We start from the raw sequence: 13,956 nt of genomic DNA, 5'->3' as shown, positions 1-13,956 counted from the left end.
GGCACTCCACCAGTGCCATATTAAACACTCAATATGGATGGTAATGCTTTGTGTTTAATCAATTTACGATGATTTCAATGCCATAAAATACTAGCGATGAGCTGGTTATGATATTGTTCAATTCCAAAATTGCGATGCTAAAATGACAATTTATTTTAAAACTCCGGCTGTAAATTCTGATTCTATACCATACTAAGGATACACAATGAATGAAATTAAAGTGGTTTAAAATAAACTTGGAAGTCTTGCTAAAGTATCCACAGAAAAATTTTGAATCGTAAATTTATTTATGGATGTAATAATGAATCTATTAATTTAGTAGAGATTTCAAAGACTCAAAGATTGGAAATTGTTAGGAATTTGTTTCTTCTGGGAGGACTTGATTAATTTCACAGCATTATTAGGTTGGGAATCCCGCAGTATTTACGTTATCGTAGAAGACATCAGCGAAGTTAGCAAATTTGAATGATTGGAATGTCCCCAACAAATATAATTTAAAATAAAATAAAAATATATACATCATAAGACTGAAGCTAAGTGTTACTAGATGAAAATACTGATTGAAATTATCTTTGGCTTAACCCTAACAAAACCCATATGAGGGATGGTAAAATGAGTTACTACACAAAGCTAAACATAATTAAAGAAGTATTAAATTCTATACACTATATGGTAACTAATTAGGTGTAAAAGATCACCTCTACAATATGTAATGGAGTAAAATAACACTAATAGATTATGTTGTTTTTGTCATTGTAAAGGCGGAAGACCGAGGAGATTTGCTGAAGAAGTTTAACCACCCGGACAGTGAGTTCTTCATCTTCCTGCTGAGTACTCGCGCCGGAGGTCTGGGTCTCAACTTGCAAGCGGCCGACACTGTTGTCATATTCGACTCCGACTGGAACCCTCATCAGGTACACTGTGAAGATTGCTTGGTTTCCCAAGGTCCCAGGAATGGTTTGTTGTAGACCTTGAGGACATGAGGACCTTCTTCTATCTACTTTCGCACCCACTTAAAGTAGAGCAACAAGTTCTTATAACAATTCAGTTAATAGCCTAACCCTCTAAACATCTTCCTGAACAAAACAGGCTTCCTTGCCTCCTCCTCCTCATTTTGCATTTTGTAGATGCAAATTTGGACTACCGGCAGAAGTAGAGAATCCTTTTTGTAAACAGGTTTTTTCACCATGTACTTAGGCAGCATCTCAGGAGGATGATTTGTGTGTTTCTATTTTAAAATGTTGTTCTGCCTTTGGCAACATGAGTTGATGTACAGATCTTGCAGACTTCCCAAAGCCACCTGAAGAACATAAATGAAGTAGTCTGAGAAATTGAAGCCATCGTCAACTACCACATATTAATGTATGTTTTCTCCACAGGATCTGCAAGCCCAGGATCGAGCTCATCGTATAGGACAGCAGAATGAGGTGCGAGTATTGCGTCTGATGACAGTCAACTCTGTAGAGGAGAGAATCCTCGCTGCGGCCAGATACAAGCTGAACATGGACGAGAAGGTCATCCAGGCCGGAATGTTTGATCAGAAGTCCACGGGCTCCGAGAGACAACAGTTCCTGCAGACCATCTTGCATCAAGATGACGCCGACGATGAGGTATGTGGTACACTTTGCAATAATGGTTGCCTTGTGATTTTTTTTGTTTGTTACCATATGCAACTATTAAACACTGTTTGCAGTCAAAGTCAACCCAACTGGATCTCTATATGTCTTTGCAGACTCAAAAATGCACAATACTCTGACACATGTATTTAAAACTATAACATCATATTTTTTTGTTTAGAAGAAATACAAATTGGTCCATGAATATAGTATTGAGGAAGGAATGGATACACTTACACATTTACCCAAGAAAAGAGAGGCAGTTAATAGTACACACAAATTTCATAAAACAATAATAAATTTGAAGTTACGCCCCTACAACATGGCTTCTTTAGTAAGAAATTGTAGAATGACCATTCTACTACTATTGTAAATATTTTTGTCAACAGCCTGAACCCCTCTTCTTTAGGCTTTTGATCAACATCTTCTTCCTTAATGTATCCCTTGTTTTGATTTTGTTTCTCCATTTTGTTAAATTTTCTAATTTTTAATTTCGTCTTGTAGTTTGCTTACAGCTTTCTGCCTATAACTTATTTTTAACTCATAACTTAGTTATTTAAACATATTACAAAAATACTTATTTGCAAGGGTTTAGAAAAGTCCAACTAAACCTTGCTTATGAAAAATCAAGGAAATTGTTTTCATTACCAATTTTAATATCACTATACTTACTATCGTTTATTTATTCAGGAAAATGAAGTACCGGATGACGAGACGGTGAATCAAATGATCGCCAGAAGTGAAGCCGAGTTTGAGATCTTCCAGAGGATGGACCTGGAGCGACGGAGGGAAGACGCCAAGCTGGGAGTGAACCGCAAGTCTCGTCTGATAGAGGAGACGGAACTGCCTGACTGGCTGGTCAAGGATGATGACGAGGTAGGTCAAAGTGGTGGTCTCTGTATGTATTTGTTTGTTCTGGGTAAACTCTAAAACTACTGAACCAGCTGGGTTCATCTTATATAAGTGAACATGAAAGTAGGGCCTAGTAGACATTTGGGCTTTACGTCACCTTCAAATCTCCTTGTTCTCGTTCAATGCGAATAGATTGAGTTCTTGGACTGGACAGTCTTAATCGTGTTGAGTGGATAGTGTTGATTATTCAGTTACCTTTTTCTGTTGTTTACATAGTTTTTTTTTTGTTTGCCTTTTGAGTTTGACAACTGTTATCAGTTATTGTTTTTCCTTAAACTGCCTGGTCATGTTTCAGATACCATGCCATTTAAAGATGAACTCAGACAAAGATCTTGAAATATTGTGAGTTATTGTGTTAAGGATAGACGATCTTCACAGCAATTTTTTCATCTCCAAAAATGAACTGGAATCAAAGAGTAGCTGGAACTATTTATCTCAAGAGTTAGTTTGTATTCATTTACTTACGACTGTGTTGTTCCCGGCAGGTGGAGCGGTGGACTTATGAAGAGGAGCCGGAGGTGCAGATGGGCCGAGGGTCGAGACAACGCAAGGAAGTCGACTATACAGACAGTCTCACAGAGAAAGAGTGGCTTAAGGTAAATTGCATTTCAAACCCACTTTCTCTTGTTGGATTAGCTCAGACAACACACTAACAGTTCAAAAATTATGAAGTTGGTACAAAAATGAGTGGTTTGCTGCTGCAAAAACGCATAATGCATACAAGAATTAGTAAATTTATCATACTAAACAATAAAGTGATATAGCCAATCATCTGTATGACTAAAAAGAGTCAAGCAGACAGGTTGTTTACAAATTAGAGTTTATGTGTGAATTAAACATATGACTGTACGAACCTTCCGAATTTCAAACTGATCAAAATTAGAGAGGAAGCCATTGATAAACATTTAACATCCTGTGGAAGGAACCAATACATAATCAGGTTATGTTTTTAGTAGGGATGGTCAAGTCTCGAAATTTCGGGAAGTTTTCGGGAAATTTTAAATCTCGTTACACAAGACGAGATTTCTTTTTGGCCGAGATTTTTATCGAGACGAGAATAAAAAAAAAAATAAATAAAAAAAAATTTAAAAGCCTGCAGAAAGTCAATGCAATACCCGCAATACAGGAGTCTGTTGTAGTTGCGTTTCCTTTGCGAAGGCGTTCTTGTTTAATTAATTTTTTAAATGTAAATATTACTTTAATTATTTTAATAATATTACTTTAATAACATTTGAGAAGTTTTGTTAAGTGTAAGCAGTGTTAGGAATGTTTTATTAGGCTACTATAAAAAGTCAAAACAAGTAACTATTTTATAAAAATTAATATTGCTTTTATTTTATGATTTATTTTATTTTAGGATAAGTTGAACTCTATCCTAACTGATATCACTATGTTTCCTAATCGTAGGCATTTTTAATAAGTTAAGGGTGATTAATAAAAAAATGTTATGCTGATGTTTTTTAATAAAAGATTGTAAATATTCTTGCCTATAATCATTATTTTTGTATTTAAACAGTCATCTAACAATGTTACAAAATCAGGTAAAAATTTTGAACGTGCATTTCCCGTTGTGTATGAGAAGGGAAATCCCGTCTCGATCTCGTCTCGAAATTTTATGAGAAATAAAAAATCTCGTCTTGTCTCGTCTCATCTCGAACTAAAAATCCAATCTCGTCCATCCCTAGTTTTTAGTAATACTTCGGACACCAAAAAATTCACATAATGTAAAAATGACATTTCACCCTAGAATAGGATTGCTTCCGAGTTAACTGTGATAAATTTTACAGGCAATCGACGACGGTATTGAAGACTACGAGGAAGATGATGAAGAAGAGACGAAAAAGAAGACACGCAAGCGGCGGCGACGCGCGGGAGATGATGACGACGATGAGCCGAGCACCAGCAAGCGGCGGAGAGGATCGGACAAGGCCTCTGTAGACGCAAAGCTGAAGCGGCAGATGAAGAAGTTGATGAACGTAGTCATCAAGTACACTGACAGGTAGCGTACACACTCGCGTCCACACTTGCGTACACAGCAAAGCGCTTGGTACAGAACAGTTTACAGTTTAGCTGAAGATTAGATCAGCTGTTACATATTTTTATGAGTAAAGGAAACTCAGTTTTGTAAATAATATGAGTTCTGAAAAATCAGACTGTACTTGAGATTTAAATGTTAAATATCATATTTTTTTAGTGGAATTTAAAAATTTGAGATATTTTCCTTGGTACTCAGGATTCTTGCAATTTTTTAATACAATCTCAATGGTCACTATTATTGTTGCCAGTACCGTAGCAGATATTGTAAGTGCTGCTACAATTCTGGTGAAACAATTTTTAAAAATAAAAAGTTATAGAATTGATTTTAAATTAAGTAAAATGTTTAAATAGTAAAAGTAAAAAGTTTTAGTCAGCTTATAAAAAAAAAAAAATACTTCCTTTGATTTTTACTTTATGAACTGTTGTGTTCACTTTCCTTCCTAGTTTTGAAAAGACATGTTTTTGTATTTTTTTCTAGCATAATTAATTGTTTGGGTATGCCAGATTTTTTTCTCTGTAAGTGCTGCTACAATTCTGGTGAAACAATTTTTAAAAATAAAAAGTTATAGAATTGATTTAAATTAAGTAAAATGTTTTAATAGTAAAACTAATCAATTAAAAAAACTATCAATTCCTTAAGGTTTTCCTGCCACATTACAAGAAAATAAAGTCTAAAATACCACTGACGAAATAGATTTAAATTATGTGTTTATTTTTTAATACAAATATTTCCGATGATATTAAATATAAACTAAGCTGTCAGCTGTTCTGTCTAACATCATCACCAGCTGCAAACTAATAATAAATCCAACGCATTTCTAACTGCATGCAGAGTAATGAATGTCAAAACTAAAAATTAAAACCTTTTTATCACAATAATTAGAACTCAATTTTTCATCAGTTAGGTTAAATTAATTAAGCCTCCTTTCCAACTGCTCATCAATATTTTTACTTACCTCATTTTAATTTTTAACTATAGTAATTTTTATTCTGTAAACGATTAGAAATGGATTTTCAATAAGTGGGTGTAGTTTTTTGTTATACGTAAAAGGAAAGCATTGCTAAGGTCTTCGGCTCGGTCTTTGAAATTTGCAAGAGGACATTTTTTACTTAAATCAAAAATGGTTTGGGAACCAACACATAGCCTTTGAATTGTTTATTAAAATGCGGAAAAATGTGTGCAGATGTCCAATATACAAATCAATTATGTTAGTGCCAAGGAAGAAGAAAAGAAGAAATGCATGTAGACATTATACAGGAAACCTGTTATTTAAGGTTTTTGGTTAGGTTTCATTAAGTCAACATAGGGATAACCTAACCTATCATTGCTCAGACACAATAGGAGAAATTCCTAATGTCAAAACAAGATCCATGGTGGAAAAAAAGTCTGCGGAGAAAAAAAAGAAAAAAAAAACATAATTAGAAGGTAGAACTGAAATTTCTGTGTTGAACCAACTTGAGTTGTTTATTTTCTGTCAGAGATAACTTTGCAAACCACACTCGTGTAATTAAGGTAATAATATTGAAATAAAAAGTTTTTTTCGCCAATTACAGGATGTCCAACCGTCCTAAAAATAGGGAAAACTGGGAATTGTATAAAATTTGTTATGATCGGAAAACAATCTGTGAATCGTACGTGAAACTTGAATAAGAGCAAGAAATGTTTATATTGTGAAATAGTCCTCGATAAAATCCACAAAATTTTGCCTTTTTTCTCTTTTTTGCTTTTTTTGTGTCAAGCAAAAAGATTGCGATCACGGCAAATGATGACGTTGTTGCAGAGCTTGTGAAGTCACCATTATAGTAAGAAATTAACCCATACGTTGCTACGATAAATCCCAAAGTTGTTGTCACGAAAGCAAGAGACAATCACAGATGATGTGACGATTGCAGAAAATCATTAGAATCATAGCTATAGTCGTGGGAGATTATCACGGGTACCATGGAGTTTATCTTGATGTTGCCAAGGCACTGGACACCTTGAATTATAATAATAATAATAATAATAATAATAATAATAAAAATCTTTATTTGTCATAAGGATACATTAGATCATCGACAAAGTCAAAATCATGATTATACATCAATTATCAAACAAAACAAAATCAAAACACTTTCAATATTTTGAAAAAACAATAGAGGGCTTAATAACTAAAATATATACAAATGACTAAACTAATAACAATATAAGGACCTGATAAAGCAACAGGTTAGCAGCAGGGTTATACAATCAAAGATTTATTTGGCCAGATTTGAACAAATCGTCCAGGCTATAAAAAGGGTTGTCTAATAGCCAATTATAAAACAAGGACTTAAATTTTTCTTGCGGATAAGCATCAATATTGTGTTTTAAAAGGTTATATACTTTAGTTGATAACACTCACCATGTTATAATTTGGAATACTCCAATTCAATTTTAGTATGATGTTTCTTTTAATATTGTCCTAGTGCTGTACAGTTTGATAAGTCAATGATTTTAGGGTGGAATTGTCAACTATGTTTAGGTATTAACACTTAAGAAAACCTGTAGGTGGTATTTTCTTTCAAACTGATCTACAAAATCGTTACCATAGGCTTCTAGTCTTTTAACTCTATTGTGAAATATAAGATTTTTACCTCCGCCTAATCCATCTGTCTTCTATCTCCTATATTTCTAAGAAATGTTTGATACGTTTCTATGCAAATAAAAAAAAAACTTGCAAACTGAGCATTCATTTTTATATTGTTTGTCTACATAGAACTATTGGTGTTGTTTATAACTTTTTGGCAATGTACTTTTGGTACATAAAAAACACTTTATTGAAATGAGCAGTCGGACTGTAGTAGCAAAATGCACAATTGATGTTGTTAAATAAACATTTAACATTGGTTTTAAAAATTTAAATTTATTAGTGTTGCTGTTCATGAACAGTCAACTGTGATAATTCAACATTCTAACTATGATAAGAATTAGGAAAATTTAACAATAATTACCAAATTACTAGTAGATAACTTGATGTTAGAAATAATTGTCTATTTAGTTAACGAAAAAGGTGGTAGGTTTAAAAATCTATTTTGTTGTTTAGTTTTTCAAGCAACTAAAAGTGATGTTAACATTAACTATTCTATTGTAATTACCCTCACAAATTTTAATCTTTTGTACATCTGGTTGCTTTACATTTAACTTCACACTCATCCTATGGTTTTTGGTTTCACTTCGCTTTATATTGACACAAATTCACCATTTTTGTTGAAACCTCTGTTAATACTTTGTTTTTCTACTAAGACTAATTTGTTTTGGAAGATTAAACTTTAAATATAATTTATATTTTTGCCACAAGTCTTGTAAAACTGGGTAGTCTTGGTTTATGAAGGTTGAACAATAAAATTATTGATAATTTGTTTCTATTATGCTCCCTTGAGGATCACGTTAAATTTAAACTAAAGTTCTCTCTGTTACACACTTAAGCTCAGAATCATAAATCCATCAAAAGCTGATTGAGACATGTTAGGTCGTCCGTGCTAGCTTTTCAAATAGTTAAAAGTAGTTGGTTCAAATGGTTAGATTGTCCATGTCAACATAGATTTTGTTAGGCTCTTGTTTATCTTTATATTTCCACATCTTGCATTTTTTTCTTTCACAGTTAAAAACTGTTGGTCTAAGCGGGTAGTTGAAATACTCATAAAATTTTGGTGTGTAGGAATCGTCTGTATGGAAACAATAGAAGATAATTTATTCTTGTTACAATTTTTGATTGTGGCTCTTAATTATCTCGTTTATTGGTGTTCTAGTCGTGTCTCATTGTTGTACAGTAATCGTTTGGCCAGGTTTAGTTGGTTCTTGTCATGATTGTATGTCTTGGATCGTAATTATATTATTTATTGTCTTCTGTCTCATTGTGGTAGTTGTACGTTTAGAATCATTGTTATGACGAGTGATACATTGATTATTTGGTGAAGTTTAGTAGAGTCTTGTGAAGATTGCATAGGTTCGTCAATAAATCATAATGGTAATGTTGTTATATCCAGAATAGTTTTGCCACGATTCATTCCGTCTATTGCACGTAGGAACTTGTTTGTGAGCAGTTGAGTTGGAGATCCTCAAGTAGCTGTTTTCTAAATTTCTCATATAGTTTTCTTTGTGAGGTTGGCAAAAGAACCAACATTATTTTCAATTATGAAACTACTGTACATTTTGTTCTTCTATGGCAGCTTAAGTAACGTTTTTATTCTTTGAAAGTGTTTCAAACTTGTACAATCAATCTAAAACTCCCTTTACATTACACACATTCAGTTTCTTAAAAGTGTTCAGGGTTTGTGATCTACTTCATTCTTCAAGTAAAATGATGTTAAACTAACCCTTCTTTTCAAACTGAAGGATTTTTTTCAACATTTGTGACTAGAGGTTTGTTAAACAAAATTTAACCTGTCTATAGGTTTTATCTAATTTATATTGAATCATAATTTTTAAACATAATTAAAACTTTAACCCATTAGCTCCACTTATAAAATTGTATCACTATTGTTTTATTTTTTATTCTTACTATATTTTGTTAGATTTTACCAATACTCAATTGATTAATACTACTAATAAGAAAAAAAAGTCAAGTATGAGCAGTTGGAAAGGTATCAAGTGCATGAGAATAGATTTTAAATAAGTTAAAACTTAAAAACTCAACTAAAAAAAAAACATTAAATAACTGTTAGATAATGTTCAGTAAAGTATAATGGATTTTATAAATATTCTCAATTACAGTAGAACTTCAACTATCCGAACTCTAACAATCCGAATAGCCGATTAATAAATCGCTTACAGAAAGATTTTTTTAAACTTAAAACCCCAGTATTAAATATTGTTTTTAAAGAAGGCAGAATTTGTGATCGCGGTAAAATTCAAAACCTCCCGTGGTCGTGTGAACATAATAATCGTCTCCCGTTATGGAAACATGGTCATCGTTTTTTGCTATCACGACTAAATCTTGCATATCTTCAGTGATCTTATAGATATCATCGTATCCTACGATCACAGAAACATCATCATTTTCTGTATTTGTGGAAACATGTTATATATCCCACAGTCATGTAAACACGATCATCGTCTACCCCCATTGAAATATCGCCATCGTTCCCCGCAATCACGACAAAATCTTGAAAATCTTCTGCAGTCGTGTAGACATTATCATTCGTTCTCCGCAATCGTAACAAGCTACAATCTTGGCAAACGTGTTCTGCGATCACCATTGTAAAAGCTCGGCCCAACTGTAAAGTATCCTAAATTTCAATAAAAATCTAACTATCCGAATGTAGTACAGTCCCAAATGATTCGTTTACTTGGAGTTCTACTAAATAACACTTTTGTTTAGGCTTTGCTCTCATAGACCTCTAAACATAAAAAAAATGCAATCCATTTTCTCTTCTAAGCTATATTATTTAAAACAATTTAGATGTATTTTCTTTCACAACAGAAATAATGCAACCATAAAGTTGAGTTTTTTTTTTAAGTTATGTGAGCCTGTATCTATTTATAACATGCACATGTTATGGTTAGGTTGAATCATTTATTTAAATAATAAATAACCAACATAATTAGGAGTATGGAAGTTTGCTTTCAAATTAAATGTAAGAATTAATATATTAATAATATTGTAAGATTTTATAATTCCTTATTTTAAGGTGAAAATGTTCTAAGTAATCTTACTTAAAATTACTGAAGTTTTGAAATGACTTTGTATTTTCCCCTTGATTCATAATATGACATTTTTAATTAGTAGTATTCTAGTTACTTCATAACCTTAAAAATTGTGTTACTTTGTAACTTAAAAATCCTTCTCCTGATTTCTTTTATTTAGTTTCGCTTTGGTATCCCTAGCTGGAAACCGTTTTGTTTGTTCTGAAGTTCTTTAGCCGTTCTTCTCTCCTTTGGAGTTTTGTTTTCAAGGCTTGTTTGATTTCTCTGTCGGTTGTTCGGCTTGGTATGTTCTGTTTCCCCCTGTTGTTGGTAGACCTGGTGGTCGACTCATGTTTACCGAGATGCTGTATGTTTCAGTCAGCCCAGGCAGTGATGATCCAGTGACTTTAGTAGAACATAGACTCTAGTTCCGTTGTTTAGCTTCACAGTGATATAATTTCCCGTGCTAGTTGTGTGGTATTTATCCTAACGTTTTCCCTGTGTTGAAACTTTCTTGTCGAACTGTCGTGTGTGAAAGTGTGGTGTCGGGATGGTTCTTGCTGCTGCTAAGGTAGGTTACGCTACGTTTCTGTCTTGTGGTCGTCTAGTGTAGTGGTTTAGATGTAGCTTTGGTAGGTATGCCCGCCTTTCTTAACGTATTTTAATGGGAAGTATGCCTACAGGTTTATAAAGTAAATTTTTTTTGAAGAATCAAGAAAGGTTCAAAAAGATATATTTTCCTTAATTGGTTTTGTCTCTTTACGTTTCACAATATAAATTTAAGATATATTTACACTTTCTACATGGCGAAGTTTTCATAGATTGTAATAAGATGTAATTTGTAGCAGGGGAAAAGGTAAAAATTAGAAGTTGTCATAAAGTTATACCAAAGATAAAACATACTGCCTTAGTAGATTTCTCATCCTTATGGAACAGCTGATGCCAAATATTTTGTTAATTCTGTACGGTGTATTGTAGAGGTTGTGTTTTTTTACAATTGGTTTCTTGTGATTTCTGTAATTTAAAACCTCGTTAACCAAATAATACCATCTAAACATAAACAATAACTCGTTCCCTAGTTATATAACCAATTCATGAAACTAACCTAAAAATAATAGAAACAAAATTTACTCGACACTAGCGCCCAGTGTTACCGTACATGAAATAGACATGAAAAACGAGCTTCAAAATTTACAATGGGATGAGAAGTCTACTTGTGTTGGTTAGTCTATGGTTATATGAAATACCTTTTTGTCTATTTAATTAACTTATATCTGTGCTCCTGATAATTTAATATCAGCACCCTTAAATGATTTGACAGAATTCACGTGATAATTAATTACTAAATATACAGTAGTCTCTCTTATCCGGACACATTTTAACGTTAGGCCTACATCAGTTTAACCAGACTGCACTACCAGACCTAGTCTTTATCAGCACATTGGTTTACCGTATTGGATCGGCAGGAAGTTGGCAGTAGTGAAACGACTTTCCTCATGGGAAAGATTTGAGACCAGTGATCACGTGCCCAAATACAATGCTATCCTTTGGGATAAGTAGCTTATTTGGTTTTTTTAAAGTAGCTATTTGGATTGTTTTTCGAGTGATTCACAAATTTAAGGGGTCGGAAAACCCGTTATCTGGACTGGCCACGGTCCTGAGGAGGCTGTATGAGAGAGTCTACTGTAAGTTAAATAACTATAAAGGACATTTTAGTTGATATATACGGCTAAAGTTACAAACTCAAATTCATATATTATACGGTATTAGAGATTTTAAAATTATCTTTTGAAAAAAAAACTTTCATGACTCATTAGGAGGATAATTTGAAAATAGTGAAAGTATCAACCAAGCGAAGACATTGCAGGTTTCTTGAAGGGGGGAGCTGTAAGAAGATCGTTAGACCTATTTATTTTAAATTGTTATGTATTAAAATTTGACAAGGCTATCTTGTTTGAACTTATATGAGAGATGCTGAACAAACACATGAATATTTTGGTGCATGTTATTATGTATGTCACCAAAAACCCTCTGCTTCAAGAATATGTTTTTTCATTGCTACGTGTTATTAAATTAACGCTTAATGGAGTCTTGAAAATTTTATCTTAAAGCGTTATATTGTTATTTTACTCTAAAAAAAAACTTCAACTTGTTTGAATTTGAATAAAACCAGTAATAAAATTAAAATATTAAAGCAAGTTTTTTGTATTTCTTTTTTAATGACAAAACATAATTTTATTTCAGTGATTCAAGAGTGCTAAGTGACCCTTTCATGAAGCTCCCTTCAAGAAAAGAACTTCCAGATTATTACGAAGTCATTAAAAAACCTATGGACATCAAAAAGATAATGACAAGGATTGAAGAATGCAAGGTATGGTGTACAATTTGATTTTTTAGCTCGTGAAAACGTAGATTTACAATAGGTTACTTCCGTATTTGACAGTCTTATGTGACTCTTCCACATGTAGTAACATATAATAGTGGTTTAAATACCCTTTTCAGCCAGAGTGATTATTGTAGTCTGTCTATGCTACCAGTTTGACTCTTCAAGGGAATCTTCAAGAAACCACAAGTTGTCAATAATTTGTGTTTACTTAGAACATATAAGTTTTTTGTTGAACAGTAACGCTCAAAAATACACAAACTAACACCATACCAGATCTGTGTACAAAAGAGGGGTTTTTTCCTAGTCTGAACAATGCAGGGGCTCACAATACAGGCTGACAACCTATGTGCATAAAAGCAGTTGCTTTCCTCTCATTTGAAAAAAAAGTTCTGTAGATTTAAACTCACAACAACATGCATTTTCTTGGTAGTTAACTATATTATTTATCTTTGTCCACAGTATGTAGACTTTGACGATCTGGAGCGAGATTTCATGCAGCTGTGTAAGAACGCACAAATGTACAACGAGGAGGCGTCGCTCATCCACGAGGACAGCATTGTGCTGCAGTCGGTGTTCACCAACGCAAGACAAAGGCTCAGCCAGGAGCCCGAGTCGGAGGATGATGAGGACAGCAAAGGTGAGTCATTAGTGGTGTCAGTAATTCAATGATACAGTTGATGGCTCAACGTAGTCATTAACTGAGACTTCTAAAATTCAAGGACTTGCCAACTAACCTACTGTATTTTTATCATTGGGATTAAGATAGTATTTTACACAAGAAAAATACACAAAACAGACTGGAGTATCACATTTTCAAACTGCTCCAGTTTCGTTTTCAGCACCTTTTGGTCTGCCTTTAGGCCTTCATTGCATTTTCGACGCCATCAATTGTAGGTTCAAGTACAAAGGATATGCCTCATGCCTGCTTTCTGCTGTAGACGCTTATCAGTAGGCTAATGTTATTCGTGTATTGGGCAGGCCTCACTTTGCTAGATGCGTTATTATGCATTGCAATAGACTTGTTTTATTATCACCGCTGCCTAGCAGCTATTTGTTATTTTTGCTGATTCCTCTAAATATTTCTTCACATAACCAAGAAAGGTTGTAGTTGTGTGAATTTATTGTATGTATTTTCTCAATTTTGTATAGTGTGGTGAAAAATAGGTTTCATACCCTAAAAGGTAAAAAAAGGTAAAAAAGGTAAAGGTTCTAAAAGGTAAAGGTAGGTAGGTATAAGGGTTTTGCAGCTCTCGATCGTTTGAAGTCCTCGACATTGTTTCGAACTTAAAAAATTATCTTTAGCCGGCAAAACGTCATTTTCGGCCCTAGGTCGAAATATACTTTTTCATTTAACTTTA

The 13,956-nt window shown here is 33.3% G+C and overlaps 1 protein-coding gene across 3 annotated transcripts in view; it reads left to right on the top strand.

Moving 5' to 3' along the window:
- LOC128991461 (ATP-dependent helicase brm-like) overlaps positions 1-13,956 on the top strand; it is a 48,829-nt gene that overhangs the window by 32,602 nt on the left and 2,271 nt on the right. For 2 of the 3 annotated variants that reach the window (XM_054414364.1, XM_054414363.1), the window contains exons 20-26: positions 762-914; positions 1,380-1,610; positions 2,307-2,492; positions 3,014-3,124; positions 4,316-4,527; positions 12,457-12,583; positions 13,058-13,235. In XM_054414364.1, the coding sequence (XP_054270339.1) occupies positions 762-914; positions 1,380-1,610; positions 2,307-2,492; positions 3,014-3,124; positions 4,316-4,527; positions 12,457-12,583; positions 13,058-13,235 (1,198 nt within the window). Of the gene's footprint in view, positions 1-761; positions 915-1,379; positions 1,611-2,306; positions 2,493-3,013; positions 3,125-4,315; positions 4,528-10,590; positions 10,778-12,456; positions 12,584-13,057; positions 13,236-13,956 lie in introns of those variants that run through there. The other variant, XM_054414365.1, reaches the window with a different exon arrangement.

The sequence above is a fragment of the Macrosteles quadrilineatus genome, unplaced genomic scaffold (genome assembly GCF_028750875.1).
Source record: "Macrosteles quadrilineatus isolate MER2022 unplaced genomic scaffold, UCM_ALF_1.0 Scaffold_4__1_contigs__length_99947679, whole genome shotgun sequence".
In the NCBI taxonomy this organism is placed as follows: Eukaryota; Metazoa; Arthropoda; class Insecta; order Hemiptera; family Cicadellidae; genus Macrosteles; species Macrosteles quadrilineatus.
The sequence above is the reverse complement of the archived record's forward strand: the minus strand, read 5'-3'. Positions and strand labels throughout refer to the sequence as shown.